This window comes from Cyclopterus lumpus, chromosome 11 (assembly GCF_009769545.1).
Source record: "Cyclopterus lumpus isolate fCycLum1 chromosome 11, fCycLum1.pri, whole genome shotgun sequence".
In the NCBI taxonomy this organism is placed as follows: domain Eukaryota; kingdom Metazoa; phylum Chordata; class Actinopteri; order Perciformes; family Cyclopteridae; genus Cyclopterus; species Cyclopterus lumpus.
This window is the reverse complement of record NC_046976.1, coordinates 2722266-2744812: the sequence shown is the minus strand read 5'-3', so window position 1 is coordinate 2744812 and position 22547 is coordinate 2722266. Positions and strand designations below refer to the sequence as shown.

Genomic DNA, 22547 nt, shown 5'->3' with positions numbered 1-22547 from the left:
CCCGATATTCAAAACGTACACGGTGGAGTACAACAATACCTTTATTTGTCCTTTCAACCTTTACAAAGGCAGCGCAGACCGGATCCACTCCTTCCCTTCTCTCCTTTCACAATAAAAGAGACATGTACAACATGTAACTTTTTACCATAGGGAACTCAAATTCACTCAGAGCTTTTCACTTAAAGGAAACTCAATAAAACAGCTCACAGCAGTTTAGACTACAAAAACAATTTAGCTGAGACGCTGCTCTGGGTCAATAGGATCATGGTAATAGTAGTTTAACCTCCTCTGCCTGCATGAATCTATTCAAACCTTTTATTGAAAAAGGGCTGCAACAACTGCAAATTTGCATCACTGCGGGCATGAATAGTTTGATGCAATATATTCGTAGTTTATAGCGTTCATACTGTGTTTTTAAATCCTATAATGGAAATATAATTAACACTAAACGTGCCCCCCCCCCCCCCCCCCCCTCACCCCCCCATCCCCCCCCAGTGGTCCCAACCATTTAAAAAGTGGACCAGAGCTGATAACTGCATGCTGTGTGGCAAGAAACACCGTGGTGGTCATATGTCTCTCACACACACACACACACACACACACACACACACACACACACACACACACACACACACACACACACACAACCACTCTCACACACACACACACACACACACACACACACACACACACACACATAACCACTCACAGACACACACATACACCCAAGCAACCCACCCACACGCACGCACACATACACCCACACGCACACACACACACAAACACGCACACACCCACACACACACAACCACTCAGACACACACACACACACACACATACATCCAAGCTACCCACCCACCCACACGCACACCCACACCCACACACGCACACCCACACACGCACACACCCACCCACCCACACACACACACACACACACACACACACACACACACACACACACACACAACCACTCACAGACACACACACACACACCCAAGCAACCCACCCACCCACACACAAAACCACTCACAGACACACACATACACCCAAGCAACCCACGCACACACACACCCACACACACACACACCCACACACACGCACACACACACACCCACACGCACGCACACACACACACACCCACGCACACACGCACACACACACCCACGCACACACATACACATACACACCCACACACACACACACACGCACGTTAAGGCTACATATGAGTGGCCTCAGTCAGTCAAATGTAGTTAGGAGTCTCATCCACATTCTGCTTCCTTTTCCTTCAGCTGACGCTGGCATGTTACTGTGGGCACAATGCAACAAAAGGAGTGTGTAACACACACACACACACACACACACGCACATTCACAATGTCTGGTCTCTTCTCTTTCCCACTGCCTCACTCTTAAACCAACAGAGATGAGGTGTGTCGAAATATTGTCCTTAAATCAAAAAAAGAAAGTTACAGTTTATTCACAGCTTTGACTTTAAATAAGGAGAGCAGCTTTTGTATTTAAATAGCAGTCCCGCATAAACAATATGCAGATATGTTATTAGCACATCACATTTTCATTCCGCTGAGGAAAAAGATGAAATATTTTGATATATCTCCGTGAGGATGCCTCGGTAACTAGCCTTGCTTTCATATTGCTTCTGACGTGCGATTGATGAATGACTGAATTCAATAAAACACAATCTACTCTGGCAGACTTGATGAAATCTGGAATGCAAACGTATGGTAAAGTATGTGTTCTGTACGGCACCGGGGGGCCGGCTGCAGGGCTGCATTGGTTATAAGGAGCGGTGGGTGTGTATGTGTGTGTGATTGGGGGGGGGGGGGGGGGGGGGGGGGAGAGATCACGCTTTATGAAAAATAAATTTCAAAAAGCCAGCATTACCTCTGCTCAGGCCCAAGCTCCAGCCTTTGCATTTCAATGTGAGGTGCAGCCTCCATTATTTATGACGCTTTACACCTCAAAACCACGGCCTGCCTCTCTCTACCTCACCCATTCTCTCTCTCTCTCTCTTTCTCTCACCCCCCTTATCCCCATAGTAACCACTAGCTCTGGGTCTCCAGAAAACACTGTTTGCGTGTACAGAGGGAAAGAGACAAGCTGTGGGTTGGGATGCATGACGACATGCAGGAAGTTCAAATTCGACTTAGGACGATTGGCTGAATTGTCACGCGGTATTTAACTTCTCTCTGGAGACTGACAGCGACGAGACAAACAGACAACAGCTACGGATGTTTCCTCAACGCTCACGCCGGTGGTATATCTACAAGTTTGTTCCGCGATAGCGCCGGCTGTCAAAACGTTCACTCTTTTCTGTCTTCCTGCCTGTGTCTCTGCCTGATAGGAGGCAGAGTTTTATCTTGACACGCTGCCAGGGACTGTAAATCTACACTGAATTGGAAAAAACAAAGTTCGTAGAACACATGGGGGCATCTTTAAAAGAGTTAAAGGTGCTGCGTGCAGAATGCACTGTAACGTGCGCATGTTCCTGTTGTGAATAGTTATCGTCAACTGCCACAGCTGCACTGGGTTTCGGCACATTTGTCACCTCACAAACGAGGGTGTAACAAGGTTCATGGGAAACTGTATTGTTGATTTAAATAACCCACGCAGTACTTTGCCTGTAGTATTTTGTCATTGTGTTTTGAAATGGCAACAGTGCAAAGATCAAAAGGGGATTTTACGAGAAAGCTAGTAATGCATGAAAATATCCACTTTGACAATAAACTATGGAACACCACATTTTGTGCCGGAGAAATCACTCTAGCTCAAAACGGCACTTGGACTCTTTTCGGATGGTGAATTCTATTTCTCAAAAAAATAAAAATCCCCAGACGTATTCATGAGGAAACCAAACTTCTTGGCGGAGCGACTCAGTGGCTGTGGGATCAGCTGTGGGGTCAGAATGTTCCTGAAACCCGTCTGAACTGAGTACACGCTGACAGGATGGCCCCAAAAAGTCTCCAAATTGAGACGAGGTCTGATATCAGTTTTCAAAGCTGTTAAACGTGATTGTGTTTAATGGTCCCATTATATGATGGAAAAGGAGTGCTGCACCAATTTGGAAATGCACTCCTGTAACATTGTCCTGTCTACAATGGATAAGTTAACAAAAAAATGAAGCTGAACCAGAGATGTCGTTTTATTCCATTCCACACATTCGGTTTCCCTTTCAAACCCGAGAGCCTGCATTACCCACAATGCAACGCGCCCACTGACAGCTGGGTCAGAGATACAGGTGTGCTTTGCTGATACTGAGATAGCCACGAGCTGCTAGCGTCACGCAGAGATGAGGACCGGGATTCAGAGGTCTGCTAACATTGCACTCCACCTCCATTATTAGGGAGACTCTGGCAAAACCATGGACAAAGTGCAATAAGTTATTATGACCCATTATCAGAATAGGTACAATTATGAAAGATAAGATTGTCTTTTTTCTCCCTTTTACACCGTGTAGTTAAAAGGAACATTCCAGCAATTCTGATAATTCTCATCCAATATAAAAGGCAGAATAAGTTTTCTCTCATTAGCCTGATAACAATTAGCCAGAATTATTTTCCTCAACCTAAATGCAGCTAAAGCGCCTCCGTTTTCCTATAATTACACTAAAAGACCGGATGCACGTCCCGCACATTGTGCAGAAGATTGAAATGCGCGGTGCGGGCTCGGTGGCCTCTGCGTGTGAGTTAAAGTGTAAAATGAAACTAATGTAATAACCGCGGAGGGTCTGGTAGGGACGAGGCTTTTCATAGGGGGAAGATTTATAGCTCTGGAGCGCAGGAGAATCTCCATTTCCTGAATTAGAAGCGGACTGGACCCCCCCCCCCCCCCAACCCACCGCGACAATAGTTGGCGCGCAGCGTTAGAGCATCTGCCAGATATTAGTCAAACACACCATTGCCTGAATGATGAGGCTTCTGAGGGGGTTGTAAATTACAATGGGAGAGAGAGGGGTAATATCCATCAGTCCATCCATCTGCGTGTGTCCGGACGCTCGGACAAAAGGCCTGCTGCTGCTATGCTGGCCAAAAGCTCTGCTGGTCAGACTTAATGAACCTCACCCTACCCCCCGCTCCATCACACACACACACACACACACACACACACACACACACACACACACACATATATAAACACACCGCCCATCCCCTCCCCCCGGTCGCTCTCTCTCCTCTCCAGCTCTACCTTGGCCTGCAGTGGCTGTGTCACTGCTAATATTGACGACACCCCCTCCCTCTCTCCACCCTCCCTCCTTCTCTCCCTCCCCCCTTTCTTTGGCCGGCAACCGCTGTTGTCCACATCTCACCTCATCCATAGTAGACAGTATTGATTTTCAACACGGAAAATAAAAAAGGCCATGAATTTTAATGCCTCACTGTCTGTCTGTCTGTCGCCCGCCCTCTCTCCCCTTTTCTCTCCCTCTCCCATTCTCTTAGTACTCATCTTCACCTCCTCTCCTTTTATTCCGAGAGCCGCCTCCCTCCCTCTCCCTTTTCTCTGATGTATCTCTCTATCCGTCCATTCCCCCCCCCCCCTCCCCCTCTCACTTTCTTTCTTCTCTGACCATCGCTATCTTTCTCTATCGCTCTGTCCTTTCACCAAACCCACCCACCATCATTCTCTCTCTCTTTCTCACTGTTTTTCTTCCCCTCATTTTTGTCCTGAGGGAAGGGAAGGGGAGAGAAAAAAAGAAAAACATGGGGAGGCAGGTGTGGAGGATGCAGTGTGTGTGTGTGTGGGGGGGGGTCATCTGCCATTTCCAAGCTTATACAGTACCAACCTTGTTAACTAATCTGGTTGTGTGAGTGGGAGGAAGAGTGTGGTGGGATTTGGAAAGAATGCCAATATTTCAAATCTTTCTTATGTCTTACTAAAACATTAGCTCATTAAAAAACACCCTAACAGACAGTATTTGATCATTATTTTGTAAAAGTATCTGAGAAAAGATGTATTTTTAGCCATCTATTTCCTGCCGTCTTACCTTGGCTGCAGCTGAGCTCTATTGGATTTCCCCTTTTTTAAGCCTGAGAGTAGCCACTGGTGACCACTGCATTTGAGGGTGGCTAATGCTGGGTGAAGAGAGGAGCATACTGTATTAAGAAAGCACGCCCCACTGTTTCCCTCATCTGCTAGAATCATGGAATCGTGATTTCGACAAAAAGGTATATTTTTTTCCTCCATTTTCGCACATATTCAAGATGTGTCATCTTTATCAATATGAAATGTAAAACCACGGCGCCGAAGGGAGAAAACGGACATGTCGGACTGACAAGTTGGAACACAGTGATTTCGCCACTCAGGAGCAGCAGAAGGAGAAAGTGGCAATTGCCATCAATGACAGGTTGCATGCTTCTGTCGGCGCAGACCAAGTGTCACCGTTGTCAGGTAAAATCTCTTGCTTTTGCAAAAAGAAAAGAACTGCAATTTTCAGAAAGAGATTTTTTTTCTGAAATTGTAATACCGGGCTCTAAGCCTTCATGGTTCACTTAGTACATAAATAACAAGCTTTCACTTACATGCATTCCCTGCAAACACAGAAATTGAATCCTCTGTACAAAAGGGGTTTAAACCAGCAGCTTTACTGCATATATGACAGATGTGGCTCTGATATTACAGTAACCTGTAATCACAGCAGCGATCAGATGGACCGCAGACACACAAAGATAAACATAGTCCCTAAAAACCCTACAGATCTCAATACAATGTATGTTTTGGGTCAGGGGAAGGGGTAAATGATACCTCAAGTTAAATATATCAAAACTGTATAAAAAATAAATTTATGATTTGTCGAGTAAGACACCTGCGTATTTGACAAATTCCCACTATTTGCTTTGGACCAGGTGTCACTTTGAACAAGTCGAGGCATGTGAATGGGTTTGCTCTCTTGAATTCAATAAGTGGTGTCAGGCCTGGAAAGACTCATGTCATAGAGAAAATATCATAATGTAAATTTATTCTTTCTTCTTTTTCATATAATATTTAGGTGATACGTGATTTTTTTAAAGTTCTGTTTTACATATACTAGATATCTTGTTTTTAGCGTTTGGCTTGATTCTCAGAAGGATATATCTTAATGCGCTATTACAGTTTGTCTCTTACGGTGAATAAGTGTGTTCTGGTTCAACAAATAGCCTTCTGTCTCAGGAAGATCTTTCACTGTTGAACTCATTATAGTACAGCGGTATGTGGGTCAGGGCCAGGGAGAAACACAATGGACATGTGTTTATATGTATTTACACACACACACACACACACACACAGTTTCAGGAGGAATCCCAGACAATAGCTGCACCTCAGTTAAATGTCAAACAATCAACACATCATTTATTGATTAGCAGTAAAAGACAGCGTCCCAACCAATCCAAACTTATTCACAAGTTCTAATAGGATCCGCATTTCAACTTGATGGTCTGAATGCTGTTATAGTGACTTGTGCGAGTCCAATTCTCCCATTAAATTGTAGTTTTTTGGCGTGAAAATGTTCAAAGTTAACTAGCGATGATTTTTAATAATCCTGTCACGTGTGAGCGTTCAAGTGCAGAAGCACACAGAAAGACGGGCGCAGGCGGCCCTTTGAATTAAAATGCCTCATGCCTGCGTGAAGAGTGCGGTCGTTTGGTAGCTCAGCATTCAGTGTAGGCTCGCGTGAAAAAGTAAAGAAACAGTGGCGACACACATCAGAGTACAACCATTACCAGCTGTCTGGCTTTGGCTCTCGGAGGGCAGAAGTCATTCTCCATTTGCTGGATAACCTTCAGGCCGGCTCAATCAACTGTCAGTTGGGATGCTTTCTGAACAAACTCCGGCCCATTATCAGCCAGAATGGCCCGAACACAGGCAGCGGGTTAAATGTCAGATGCCTAAACAAATTGGTTTCACTCTTAACGTATCCTTGGACTTTGAGGGGCTCTGCATCTCCTGTTCTGTTACGTAGCTTTTAACAACAACACAAAACACTGCATATTTGTATGTTTCCTGAGGTTAATATGTGTGGAATGTGCGGTGCACAATGGTGCGATTTTTTTATTCATTATTATCATTATTATTATTTGGCACAGAGTGCGGGTCCTCTGCAGGCTAACGGTGCTGCGGTGGGACAATGGAGGCGGTTTTTCTTCAGTTTAATGAAAGCTTTGTTATTGTCAGGAGCTGGTTGGTTGCATTCATTCGCTGCCACGCGTGCAAACTGAAGGACAGTGTGGGTAAGTGGATGTTTGTGTGCTCTCATACTGAGATATTATAAAATGTGTCTGCCTTCCAATAAAAATAATAAACTAGGGCGCTTATACAAAAAAAAATAAAGTCAGGAGAGCATTAACTTTGTGCTTCAAACTCACAAAAGGTCACCTCTGAAGAATTGATATCAGTCATTTATAAAACCCTGATAACGCACACAAATACAAATAATTTAACCGCACACACTTAAATCCTCTGTCCATCACAAACGTACCCGTGAAAACAAACAAACATCACTTTCAACCCTTCCTCACTGAAAATACACTTTAATCCAACGAGCTGCCCAATCCTGTTAAATCCACTCATCCACTCAATGTCAAGTCCACCGTCTGTGCGTCCGTCTGGCTGGCTGACCCCGGGCCCCACCCACCTTGACCCTGACCCCCGTGACCGCAACTACCAACCCCCCAAAGCAGGGCCCCTCAGCTAGGGGCTACAATGGAGCTTCTCGACAAAAAGGGAACGACTTAAGGCCGTAAAGGTGAAATGATGCCCTGGGTTTTAATGTGAGCCAATGTCCAGCATCCTAAAAAAATAAGAAAATATAAAAAATGTAAACTAAGTAAAAATAAAATAAAAATGTTCATGCATTATACTGCCTACCCTCATTAATATATATGTGGGGGACAAAATAGTAGAAACAACAGCAGCACCACCATCTTCTTCCTCCCTAAAACAGTCCCAACAAAAGCTCATTGCAGGACGAATAGACTTCATTCCTTTTAGATTGAAGTACCTAATAAACTGGTCGCTGAGTGTACATCATCATTTTTAAATACCAAGTACCCGAAAAGTCAAATTACTAAGTTTAATGACCAAATAAGTCTCATTTCTAAAAGGATTTCCAGGGTTAATAGCGGCTTAAATGACCAGTAAAAACGGACACGTTTGTCAGAGTGGAGCTGACCCCGGCGTGTGACCCCCACCCAATTCCTAAAACACCGGCCCACCTTCTATCTCTGACCCCCACGGTAAAAAATGAGCAGTCAAACACTGGTCCTCCCTCCCTTCCTCCCCCCAGGTCTGGTCTGCCGTGGCCTTGCCTGGCCTGGCCCCGGTTGGCCTGGCCCTGTCCCAGGACTTGAACTTGAGACGTGACACAACAGCCGGCCCAGGCGTGGACGTATGAAAGAGAAGAATAGGGGCGGCTGACGGGGTCGCTTGCATATGAATCGCCGGGGCCATCGGAGAGGGGAGGGGTGGGGTTAGGAGGTTAAGGGTAAAGGTCAACCCCACCCCCCAAATGCGGTGTCCCAGGGTCTCGCGCAGACCGCTCCCTAACTGACGAGCAGACAAAGGAGATGAGGAGGGGGTCCGGGATGACACGGGCGCTGAGCGCTCGGACCCCTGCACCCCCCCCCCCCCCCCCCCTTCCCTCCCAAACACACCAGGAGGAAGGAGGGGAGAGTAGGGGGCTGGAAATTGAACACACACACACACACACACACACGCACACACACACACACACTCACACATATGCATGGATACACACACACAGGCAGATGCGCTATGCAAACACACTTAGGCTATGTGCCACAGCTGAGGGACAAAAACATTCGGACACACACACACACACACACACACACACACACACACACACACACACTTACTAAGTCCATTTCATCTGAAAGCACACACATACACAAACACATACATGCACACACAAACACACACTTTGGCTTCAACTCGCATGAATAAGCACACTGAGGACATTTGCATCAATATTTCCTCACGTCTAAATTCAAAAGCTAACATTTGTGCACACTGCGGTGATGAGCACTTCCCTCCGTGAGCATTGATTGTATTTGAATGGGAAACATCACCAACAGGCTCCTTGCACTTCTGTGAAGCTCACTGTCCGGTGAAATAAATGTAGCCTTTGGTGGTACAATAAAGCCCTATATATAATAAAAGTAGCACACACCTTAAGATAAACTAGATAAAGTATAAATGTATAAGTGTCCCCAACAGCCCCCACCAGAATGTGTCAGCTGATTAGACAAACTGCTCCTCAGCTGAGAGGTCACCAGGATCGATTCCATCTTACGGGTCATGTGTCCTTGGGCAACACACCAAATTTCTATCACGCCTGGCCTCTAATAAATGTTTGATTTTACAAGCCGAGGTGATTACGATTTACACGCCGGCCTGTATATAAATATATATATATATATAAATAATTATATATAAAAATGTAATCACCTCCCTAGCAGAAGGAGGAAATATATCAATTTAATGGAGATAGCTTGATGTAATGACTATATCTTCTGGGAGTGTGGTTATTGTGACCGTAGCCACTTCAAATGTAACATTCTTAATTCATGTGTTACATGACGCACATTACTATATCATAATACACCTTCCAGTTCAGAATAAACACTGCGTGAAAGCGCCAAATTATCACACCCGTAGTCGAGGAGCATCATTGAAGCGCTGTTACGCTGTTCGATTGTGCCGGTGTTTGACTTCTCTGGTAACGGATGACTGACAAGACCGTCCGCATGAGCTGCCATCCGGCCATGTTCTCTGACCCCGGCAAGGCTGGAGCCGCAGAGCTGCTAGCAGAATACAACCCTGTGTGTGTGTGTGTGTGTGTGTGTGTGTGTGTGTGTGTGTGTGTAACAGAACATGACGATGGTCATCGGTGATCCCTCACCGCCTCGGGCGAACACTAGCTAAATGCACCTCACTCAGTCAGCGAGACACTGACATGGATAGAGGCTTTGCATGCATGTGTGTGTGTGTGTGTGTGTGTGTGTGTGTGTGTGTGTGACATCCAGATAGCGATGTAGCTGTTGCGGCTCCAGCCACCATGTTGAAGCTAAGCTGCTGTGTTGTGTGCTATCACTGCTGCTGTGCTGCTGAGATAGATAGGAGGATTGCGGGTAGGCTGGGGCCCTTTCAACCCCCCCCCCCCCCCCCCCGAGAGCAGAAAGGGAGTGAGTGCTGGGCCCTAAATGGGGAATCTCCTTAGCTTGCACCCCCCGAGGGACACGGACACAGAGCCATTTTCTGGGAAAGAATCATGCCGCCAAGCGGACAGCGGATTTACCATATTCATACCACTCTTTAGAGGGAGGGGGAGGATCTTCACCTGTCCCATTTTGCCTGCTCTGACTGTGTGGCTGCACCAGCTCCTGCTAAAACCCCCAAGGGGAAACCATTAAGGAGAAGCTTGCTCGCTCACTCCCTAACGTCTCTCTCCTTTGCCCCCCCCCCCCCCCCCCCCCCCCCCCACCATCCCCCCTTATTTTTTTTTTCAAATGAAGTATGAAGCCTCTCTCCCATTCATTCCATATCCCCCGCTAATAAGGAAGGGTGGTTCAGGCAAGGCCAATGCTAAAAATCCGGCAATATCACCCGTCTCTGCGTAGAAGTGGGGGCCGTAAACAGGCGCGGGGCCCTGATGAAAGATGCGTGGCTGCTAAGAAGTACCGCCGGTATATTGCTGCTGCTGCCGCCAGCGTGGACAGAACAGCCCAGATTCATATCGATGGCTTTGATTGAAGCACCGGGAGAAATCCGCCGGAGGACGGTTTGTCAGGGATGTCAACGTGTGTGTGTGTGTGTGTGTGTGTGTGTGTGAGTGAGGATCGGGATCCTTCGAAAGATTTGTTTGGATACCTGCGTGGAATAAAGAGCTTGTGAGCGTGGTGTCACCGCACGCTTGTGTTCAAAATAGCTCGTCTGCGTGAATAAGTGCAACAGCGCCTTTGTGTGTGTGTGTGTGCGTGTGTGTGTGTGTAAACTATGCAGATCGAGGTAGCGAGTGTAAGAGAGAGGGGCAGGTGGGCTAACAGATTCATATACAATATGAAGAGGTGAAAGTGACGAGTCCAATCCTCCCCGCCGAGCAAAGAGAGAATGAGATTGAGATGCGGGAGGAGGAGAGAGAGCAGGGATGAAGAGGAGGAGGACGAGGAGGAGGGAGGGGTGTAGTACGACAGATTAATTTCATTTCTGGTCTGAGCACTCCTCTGCTGAAGGGAGAAAAAAAAACACAAAAAAACAGAGGATAATAAAAGAGGATAAAAAAAGAAGGAGGGGGGACGGTGATAAGCAGGGGAGCTGGGAGGAGAGTTTTTTCGCTCCTTTATCTGATGTAGTAAACGCGTGCGTACTGTATGGCGAGAGAGATTGGAGCCGCGGAGTGTGAAGACGATTATGTGTTCAGAACTGCTGTTGAGTGCGTCTGGCCTCTGTGCATCTGGGGGTTGGGGGGGCATGGCAACTTAACAGGCTGGCCAAGGCACTTTAAAGGATGTAGAGTGGCTGAGAACAAGTGTGAAGCCTACTCAAATATGTCCTATTTTAATGAAAACTATTCCACAAATTACCAACGTGTGGTTTCTTTCTATCCATCCCAACGACTTTCCTCAACAAAGACTTCCATGACAGGCACACTCAGCATCTCATGCAGGTCAGGCTGCTTTAGGTAGGTTTTTTTTACGGTTTTAACGGTTTGATAAATATCTCACATGCAGGGATTTAACATCCACATGGACTTTTACCACTGAGCCTTGAGTACGTTTAACGTCAAATACTTCAGTCGACTTTTGAAATCAAGACTTCTTGAATTGATTACTTGATTATCAATAAATAAAAGAATGTGTCTCCAGCCTCGTCTTTAAGTTTGTATTCAACATGATACCTTATTATTTCATTGAAACGTCCCCTTGGCAGTATTTTATGGATTATTTTAGTTCCATTTTTGCAGGCCAACCAGGAAGTTGCACTGGTTCCCTCGACAAAAAGCCAATGGGATTATTCCATTGCCAAGCTACCGTTAGGCCTTAAAGGAACAACGCCGCGGTCACATGACTTCAACGTTACTGCCCAGAGCTCAAGGCGGACCAGTTGCTATGACGCGCCTTGACGTCCCATTTAGCCACGTGTTAGCGAACGTTTTTTTTAAGATACGAAGAAGCTTATGAAGGAAAAGTTAAGATATGTAACGCTTGTGAACCACAGACATTATGTCAGACATATAAACAGTAACCCACTCAAAAAACCTACTGACTACAAGATGGGGGAACAGGAAGTGCAAAAATGCTGACTCATTTCCTGGTTTTACGGTTTTGAGACAGTCCAGAGAGAGACAGGAACCCCTCATGTGAAAGAACAATCAACCCCACCATGTCCTACGCAGGACTCCACTCTGCAGAGGTCTCACTCTGCAGAGGTCTCACTCTGGACGCTTGTTACGACATTGGTACAAAACTCTTTGGGTGCACAAAGAGGCCCTTTTCCTCTTTCCATCTGAGACCGGACGTTTTCACTGGCAAAAGATTTTACTGCCGTTAGAGACGTGTCGATTTGACACCGTGCCATCAGAATTGGGCCGGCTATCTTAGGACGAATAAGAGAATTACACCTTCGAACAGCTAAATGGACCCAGAAATGCAAGGTCCACAGCCAGCAGCGGCTTTTTTCTTTATTTTATTTGAGTGTGTTGTGGGATTTCTTTTTGCTTTAACTCACCGGGCACTCAAACTGGATTCATAGCGTGCATTAGATGCAGCAAGTACAGCGCATGCAGCACATCCAAGTACTTGTGTGGAATAGCTCGCTGTCTAGCAATGCTCTTAGTCTGTTTCTTTATGCTCGTGGAAATTGCACATCTACGGGAGAGCTTCCCCCCCTCTTTCCTTACTGCCGTGTGTTGACGGCAGAGGCAGTGGAAGAAAAAAAACTGTCAACGAAGCACAAGTACAAAAGAAAAAGAACAAGAAGAAAAAGAAAAAGAAAAAGAGATGTCCAAATGAATATTAAAAACACTTTAGTTTGTCCTATTTTTTGTTGTTGTCCGGTGGACGCTATCAATTAGGAGCAGCATCAGCTGTGCAGTCCGGCGAAAACACCTTCTGAAAGCCCTTGAGCTCGCGACAGCATGTGTGTGGGTGAAAATGAGTCACAGGAGTAAATGCATGTATGTATTTGAAAGCGTGTGTGTGTTGTTTGTGTGTAATGTGGGTAGGGGGTTAGTTAAGTACAGCGGAAGCACTAACCAGAGCACTCAGATTTATTAAAAAGGGCCGGACCCCAGCGCCTGTCCAACCCCTCCTTCCTCTCTCCGTCCTCTATTGTTGTCACTTTACTTCTGTCTCTATGCGTGCATACATACAACACCCCCCTCCCCACCCCTTTCTCAACCCATCCTGCATGATATTAAGTTTTTCACTAAAAACCATTCGCAGTCACCCCTGGTCCCTCCATAAGACTGAAGGGGGGGTTGGCCAGGGGGGTCAAGGGGGAGGAAGGACGTGGTGTTTCTGAGGTAAATGGGGAGCCCCGGGTCCCTCCTCCCCATCCATCCTCCCCTTTCCTTCACACACACCCTTTCTCTCCCCTCCACGTTCATTACCATAACCCCTGTCCGCTAAATTAAATTGGGAGGGTTTAAATCCCCCCCACCAACACAAAACAGTGCTGACCACCAGCCAAGGGGACAAAAGAGGTGGAAACCAATCTAACAAACCCCACTTTTGTCATCCGACTTTATTAGCTAAATGTATCAGCCGTCAGGGAAGGAGCACATTGTTGGCTGCGGGGATTCATATTGGCCTGGGAACACTCACGCACAAACACATGCAAAACAAGAAAAGGGGGGGGGGGCGCACAAAGGACACGCGTCGGCTCTCCGTGTGGTTTATTTGATACAAACTACGTTGGCGTGCATAAAACGTCCCTGTGGCGCAGCAAGATTACATTACTGTGGCGCACGTAAACATGCAGACACTCGGAGGGGAGAGTGTACTCACACAAGCCCACAGACGCACACACGCACACACGCACACACACACACACACACACACACACACACAAAACGCCACTCTGCTTATCCGCGGCCTTGTCATTTTAATCTCTATTTAAAAATAATAAATAAAAGTCTGACAGCTTTGAGACTGCGGACGCGCGCGTCGAGATGAGCTTACTCACACTTCCACAGGCAGGAGTTTTTGTTGTGTGTGTGTGGGGAGGGGGAGGGTGGGACGGGGGGGACGGGGGGTTTGAGATCACACGCCGGCTTCATTATGTCAGAGAGCTGTGAAGGAGGACAGGAGCTCTTCCTAAGCCACGCGCTCTCTATTCATGCAAGCAGGGGGAACAAGATCACTGCTCTTCAGGTTGGCACAAAAGACCAGCACTTCTATATCGCACACAGCAGCAGGCAGTGATGGACATTAGCTAACAGATAAGCACACACACACACACACACACACACACACACACACACACACACACACACACACCTGCCGCAGTACGACCTTCTATACAGCCACAGAATATGATAGTGTTCTTTAAATGTTTGAAATATATATATATATATATATATAGTTCCCTAAAAAGCAATATTTTCCTGATTAGAACTACAGTGCTTCTTAAATGTGGCTACATGAAATCAAAGTAATATCTGATATATATTTTCATGGACGCTGGACATACAGATGATGTGTGTGTGATCCTGGATCTGATTAAGAGAATTGGCCGACTCGTAACAGTGAAACTTGGTGAGTTAAATTCTTGGTTCTTCTTAAGCTGCGTTCAGGACGAGTACAGCGGAGTCAGAGTTCCTCCTCAATCGTCCATCGACCCCAACTTCACGAAAAAGTGGTGGTCTGACATCACTCAACAATGAACGCTATATATATTAGAGATTAATTATTACATTACATTACATGTCATTTAGCTTCCGCTTTTATCCAAAGTGACTTACAATAAGTGTAAGTATAAAAATTAGTTTGTGGCTGGATGGCACCTGAAACGCTTGGTCTGAAGTTAGAAAGTTCACTTGGGATAATTCTGCTTTCTGATGATGATACACTGTGAACACAAATCGGTGTTGAAATCATGATGCGTTCATGCACTATTATTATACTATGAGTATTGGGCGAGGGTCAATTATAAAGTTATTATAATGTGATCAATGTTACATTACATTTTCTTTCTTTTTTAGCTGAGGCTTTTATCCAAAGCGAGTTACATTCACACACCGTAGACACAGCTACGGGAGCAAGTGTCTTGCTCAAGGACACATCGACGAGGTCTAGCAGAGCCTGGAATCTTGTAAACTTGAAGAAGAAAAAAGTTAGTTAACGCTAACTCATATTATACTTTATACTAAATTATTATTTTTTTTAACAATAGAAATACCATCTTTTATTTCCTAATCAAATTAATTGTGTGTGTTTATCAATAAAGTTGACGATAACAAAGAAAAAGGATAACATTTAGAATCTTTGAGCCGTTTTGGTCAAAGGAGAAGAGTCTTGTACACCAGCTGCTATGACAAACAACAACAAAAACGATCTGTCTCATCCGATATGGCTCATTGATGATCAACAATCGGTATTGGCGGCAATAAAAACCCTGATCGGGAAATCTCTAAATTCCCTCTCTTTTTTGCACCCCTCTGACTTTGTCTACAGCGGGACGCCTAATCATTGTGCCTGATTAGAGGGTGAGCAGCCTTCAGGTCCGGCTCCCTCGCCCTCGCCCGACATGTCCTCTTTTCTTTCCAACCGGTGGCACGCCGGGGCCAAGGTGGGGCATTATAGGGATGGAGAGGAGTGCGAAGAGAAGGAATGCCAGCTATGAGACGAGTGAGACGGGCTTCTTTATGCCATTCATGTGCGCCGAGGAGAGGGCCTATCGACGGGCAGCTTGTCGGACAAAAGCACACTCAGTGCATTCGATTCCGGGCGGACATCGATGTTAAACCAAAAGGCTCCCCTGCTGTGCCCGGGAGTCATTATTTAGTCGAGGTGTAAAATGGACACTGGCCTACACACACACACAAGTACTAAGATGAGCCATCAGGGAAACACGTATGTTCACACACGCGCACACACACCAGGAATAAGTACTCAGTAAGTACACTGGCACTCATTTTTACACACACGAAAAATACCAGAAAGGTACTCACAAACAGCCACAAACACACACCAACACACACATCATTGCCGATTACAAACCCAAAGAGAGCGAGACACACAGGGAAGTCAAATATAGCCTGAGTACAGCCAATTTAGCCCCTAATGGTCTTTGTGACCATCAAGAGCACAAGACAAAGATGACTGTCCAATGGAAGGTGCACAAGTGTGTGTGTGTGTGTGTGTGTGTGTGTGTGTGTGTGTGTGTGTGGTTTCCTTAGATTCATTTTCCTCCTATATGTGTGTGTCTAATGGCCTATGAATGTTTCCACGGTAACAATGACAGTTTGAGCTGGTTGGCTGGATCGACATACGGACAGCAGCGGAGGGGAAGCAGAGTTCAGGTGGCCATATTTGGTTATTGGGGGGGGGGGGTATTCTTTATTTCATAGCCGCACAGCAGGTAGTGTCCGTGGTGGGAAATTACTTTTATCATACGTGTAGCAAAGACAAAAGGTTTCGCATGTGTGCATGTTCCCTGCTGCAATCACAGTGTGTGTGTGTGTGTGTGTGTGTGTGTGTGAGGGTAACATACAGAGAGTGTATGTGTAAAGAGGTCGATGAAATACATAGTAACCAATAAATTGACTAAATTTGCAGTAACCTCAAACTTCTAATGCAAGATTTGTTTTTAAAGGATGACGAGGATGTTTCTCTGTGAAGTGTGAACTCTGGGTCTGAATACTGTCAAGACGAAAGATGATAAAAAAAGATACTGAAAACTTTCCCACTTTAAAGTACTTACTGTATGACAAAGTGTGACGGTGCAGCAGGTGTGTGTGTGTGTGTGTGTGTGTGTGTGCGTGCAGAGCCCTGGGTGGGGGCGAGGCGGCTTAACACAATAAAGCATGTTGTATTGACATCTGTGTTGTGTCTATTGATTCCCCATTATGGAGCTAACAAACCCGCCTGGACGCTTTGTCATTCGCAATCACGTTAGCACCGGGAGTCACCGACAACACGGCCCATTTTAAAATCTGATCCATAAACGCACGCACGCACGCACGCACGCACGCACGCACGCACGCACGCACGCGTCCTCACTTTTCTCGCATTCCTACACATTCGCGCAGAACACACACACAAAGAACCCCTAATTCTCATGCAAACATATCAACAGTCCACACATCCACGCACACACACAGAAATGGAGTGTGGAGTAGTCAATGCTGGCTAATCAATAGCGGTGGAAGGTTAAAATCACTCACACAATGGGCCGCCATGAGCTTGCGGTTTTCCAGATGAACCGCACATGCCGGACAGATCCATAACAGACCTCACCGTGCAATTATCGTCCACCTGTGCTTCCAGCACGCACACACGCACACCAACATACACACACACACACACAAGTAACTATAAATGCATGGATTTTCGTTCTTCAACACATCTGCACACTGCTGCAGACGCACAACTGCACACGGACACGGTGCAGATTATGCACACCTCTTGCACACATGCTTTCCAACACGCGTTCATGCACACACGCCGATAATGTATGTATGCAATCCACACGTGCACAGACGCATGAACAAATGCTGCTCTGTCCTCAGCAGACTCCTTGCAACAAGCACAAATAAATCCAGATACACACCCCCTGCAGGCTCATACGCAAATACACACACACACACACACACACACACACACACACACACACAGCCAATTAATCCCAGCACCGGGGCCTTTTCTCAGACCCAGTTTGGTGTGGCCCAGACAACAAAATCCCCTCCTGGTCACACGCGAGGTGAAGATACTGGGTGGGAGAGGAGGTAGTTATCGAGTAGCACAGAGCACTTTGTGTGTGCGTGTGTGTGTGTGGTGGGGGGGGGGGGGGGGGGGTGGGGCGGCAGGAGGCTGGGCTTTTGAACAATGAAAGTTCCTCTGCTTGGTTATTAAACAATAGAACCATATATTGTTCCAGTCTCTCTCTGTGACGCTGTCGCCACGCTCATTTGGATGAAACAGTCACCAGATTGTTCTTTTTTTGTTTGTTTGTCCGGCTTGTTTTCCGTGTGGTATTTTTCATACCACCTGAATACATGTCTGTTACGAGGCTCTCTGTGTTCTTTCGTGACTTTTCCTCACTTGGCTACTGTGTAAAGAGGTAAACTAAGTAGAAAAGCAGACAGCAGGACAGAGCAGGTCGGACCAAAGGGAGCAAAATCCAACACAGTGCAGAAGAACTACAGCTCGGGTAAGAGGCCTCTCGGAGTAGCCGGCATAAATCCCCCCCCACCCCCTCCCTCAGCGACAGCCACAGGTCCCCTGTCCGCCGCGCAAAGAAAAAAGAGACACGGATCCGAGGCTCTAAAATGAGCGTCGGCCTCTCCAGCGGGTTCATCTGTGGGGGGGCAGCGCTTCGTCTCCCCTGCTGTCTCTGTCTGTTGCTGTTTCTCTTGTTGTTTGGTGGAGAAACGACTCACACCTCTCCGTTAGATATTCCTGAATGTTTAAACATGACTTAAAAAGCGAACGTATCAAGAAACAACAGGATAAATGAGCTCTTTTTTTCCCTGCATGCATCAGGAGTTAAAGTCAGAATGCTTGCAGTCATGGAGCAGCACAGTCAGCTGCTTTAATAACGGTGTCAATGTATTAAACAATTACAATGCCTTCTTATATTCTTGTTCTCGCTTATGTTCAGCGTTCCTAAACGTTGACACTTATTCACATCTACACACAGTGCTGATATTTCCATTAGAAGGAGTTTTTAAAACACAATTCTGACTGATGGGTTTCCTTTAGATGGTCGTAGCAAACAAAGCAACCAATGGTCAATGATCCGGTGACAATAAACAATCGGATGTAGAGAGAGATATATATTACTGAATTAAATGAAAAGATAAAACGTGCAAAGACAACATATTCTCCCTCCGATAACAAATCCGATCCGGTGACTGTTTCACTGCGGAGACGTGTCCGAAGGCCCAGCTGAGCTGAGGCCAGCAGTCTCGACGCCGTGGTGTTAAAGAGTCGAGCCGACAAAAAAACCCATAAGCCCTCGCTTTAGATCCACTGTAGGAGCACTGTCTGCTAGCGTCTGCTGTTTAAGACCTCTCTCTCTCCTCCTCCTCCTCCTCCTCCTCCTCCTCCACTGAACCTCACTCCCCTCATCTTACACTTTTGACACCCCCGTCTTTAAAAACGTACCCGGATATGTGCACACATACACACTTACAGGTGCAGGCAATCGTACAGATGCACACCTTGGTCAAAGGCGCAGATCAGAGAGAGACAGAGAATTGTGGGTAACAGACTTAGCTAAAGTGGCTTATGGGGCCCCGGCCAAATCACACCAGGCAAATCCAATTCAACAAGTTCCATGGGGAACGACAGAGAGAGACAGAGAGTTTGCATTTTACTGAAAAGGCTTTCGTGTCAAGTGAATACTTCACAGAAGTGAGAGAGAGAGAGAGAGAGAAAGAGAAACAGGGGGATTCTGACTTTCTTTCTTTCCAGACATCAAGGATGAAAGTCACAGGAAACGTAGAAGGGAGACAAAACAGACGGGGAGATGAGGGGATGATTGTTGGCCTTTGATCTCCTTGTGAGATTTATTCACGACGTGCGTATTGTGGCTGCTTTACCACACCAACAATGTCTAAATATTCTAAATATTTTGTTTTAAAGCATTCTTCGCTGCAGGAAAGACTCTCTGAGCTCATGTTGTGCACGGTCCATTGTGTGCAGCGTTCATTCAAAAGAGCGACCCTCCCGCCCAGTCATGAAGGGTTAGGGATTCTCTCCTGTGTTCATTAATTCAACTATCAACTCACTGTTCCTCCACCTGTTAGTTTGCTAACCGACACTTTCACCCTTCTCGTTCATCATTAATTATTCCTGTATGCACTTGCTCATTCCCCCCGACCCCCCCCAAACCACCACCACTACCATGTCAGAGCCTCCAGGAGCAGCTCTCATTAAAACCTGGACCGTGTTTCTCCTCCTGACATACTTAAGGTGATAACCTGAGTTATCTGAGCACGGCTCACACAACTAACCCCCCCCATCTGTTGTTTTGAAATGTGTGCCTGGATGGATGCAGTCGGATAGGAGACACAGAGGGACACAGGGGGGGGGGGCATCCCGCTCTAAACATGCAGGCCCCACTTCAGCCCACGCGTAAGGTTTGTGTTCCACAGGTGGACAGAAAAAAAACAAAAAGGAATATGCTGACGGAGGAATACACTTTCTTTTCGTGTGCATCCGGTGCTTTTTTTGGGTATAAACCCGTTACCGTGGGCTCTATTATAGTCATAATAATAATATCACAGATGAAGCCCTTTAGGAATATTACAGTAACATTATAGTGAGATGGAGAAAAAAACTCAAACATAACGAGCACTGCTGCCCTTTATTGACCACACTAAAGCAATATCAGAGTGATCACAGGGTATTAACGCGCAGCACAGAGGCCCGATAAGGTCGTTATGGTAACCAACTATTGATTAACAAACTCGCTGCGAGTCCTTGCAGTGATGGGCCAATTACAAGAATATTAGTTTCACCATGTATCATTCAAGATAGGGTCTCTTTTGTTTATAAACAATTATGTTCACTTTATTTTTGCAGAGATTTTAATTTCAATCATCTATTGAATGTTTTTTTTCCGCCTCCAGTAAAGACAAACTTTCTCCCTCAGCCAACTTTGCCTGTACGCCTGTTTTCTCAACGCGGCCCCGTGTTGGAGATCAATACGTGGTAATCGATAGCTGGACGTGAATATTCCAGCCCAACCTGGCCGAGGAGGACTGAAGGAGAGGAGAGGAGGAAAGGAAGCAGATGGGATGGATTGCCGGGAATGAAAGAGGAAAAAGACGAGGGGAGCGCGTGGGGCCTCTCCGTGTGACGGATGCTAATAAGCAGAATATTCATGCACCCCTTTTTGCTGCATTTTACATTTTGGATTGGAGTAAGTATCTTAATTGAACTCTCTGCCTTGTTAATGATAAATGCAGTTCATTTGTCTTTGTGGAGATGCAAAGGGAAAGATGGTAACAGGAGAAGAAAAAAGTGCTTTCGGGCTTAAAATATGAATTCTTCTGATTTTTCTTCAGATAATTGAACTTACGATGCACCTTTTACCTGAACAAGACAATCACAGGAAGAGCGTTGGTGATTTGGGGCAGAAGTTGATTTGAATTGCATACAAATCAAACAAATAATTTAAACACCGTGGCAGATTTAACAACAGAATGTGTTTCTTTCTCGAAGAAAGAATCAAATTCTGTGACAAAAATAACCTTAATAAATTGGAGGGGAAAAAAATGCTTGATGCCAGTTGTATGCTGTGTCACATTAAGTCAAATATAGAGAGGATTAAAATGTAAACGTGATCATGGGATTTATCCAAGTTTATTGGCCTGTTATTACATTTGATATAAAAGTCAGATAAGATGCTGTGTGTATAAACTGTAACTAAATCTACCGGGTTAGAAATTAAAAGAGATTAAGCTAAAGATTAAAAACGGTGTTCTTCTTTGTGTAGGTGCACAGTGGAGGTTTAAAGGAGTCTCTTACCGGGGCTGGACCGCGGAGCCAGCGAGGACTTGAGTCTCCAGGCGCTGAAGTCGGACGCTGTTCTCTGAAAGACGAAGGGGACCGGCAGGGGGACAAACATGGTCCTCTGTCGACCTGGGGGTCGTTGTTAGTTTGGGTTGTTTTTTCTTATGATTATTCGAGGCTCACTTTTCTTCTTTGCTCATCTGTCGTGCTCCCGTCGATCTTTGGCCAATTCTTCGTATGCTTTCCAGGTTTGTGGACAGCCGGTTGCGCGGGACGTTTGGGTTGTTTACAACAAAAACAAAAGAAAACAAGAGACTCGGTATTTGGCGTTCCCCCTCCGTGGATCTGGTCCGTGTCTGAATGTTGTTGTTTTGGTTTTAGATTTGTGCGGCTTCCAGACGGATATCACGGTTCCCCCCCACCCCCTGCCCCCCCCTTTTACTTGCGTCCTCTCGGAGTACACCAGTCCGACACACACGCGCGCGCGCGCGCGCGCACGCACACACTGCAAGGTGCGGGGCGCGCTGCTATACGCTTTGGGTTTACGACGTAAAGCCGTTATCCATGTACAGGCTAACACGGACTGCCCCCACGTGAACGCAGCGCAGTCGGTGCTCCGCGGCTCAGCCGCTCTCCACCGGACGTGTGTCCATTTATTGTGTCCCGGCGGCTGTGCGTAAAGACCTCTTCGGCCTGGGTCTGCTTTGGTTTGGGGTTTCTCGTCCCCGACCCTGGCGTGGAAAGTCTCAAACAAAAACCCACTGTCCAACCGGGTGAATCCTCCGGTACAGAGAAACGAGGGGTGGGGAAAAAAGAGGAGAACAACTGTCCGGGTAGAGTTGCTTCTGTAAATTAT

The 22547-nt window shown here is 46.2% G+C and overlaps 1 protein-coding gene across 1 annotated transcript in view; it reads right to left on the bottom strand.

Moving 5' to 3' along the window:
• The window catches only part of LOC117739534 (POU domain, class 2, transcription factor 1), a 51589-nt gene extending 29493 nt beyond the window's left edge, over nucleotides 1–22096 (bottom strand). The window contains exon 1 of the mRNA XM_034545997.1: nucleotides 21707–22096. Coding sequence (XP_034401888.1) covers nucleotides 21707–21806 — 100 coding nt within the window. The 5' untranslated portion in view covers nucleotides 21807–22096. The remainder of the gene's footprint in view (nucleotides 1–21706) is intronic.
• Nucleotides 22097–22547: the final 451 nt, after the last annotated feature.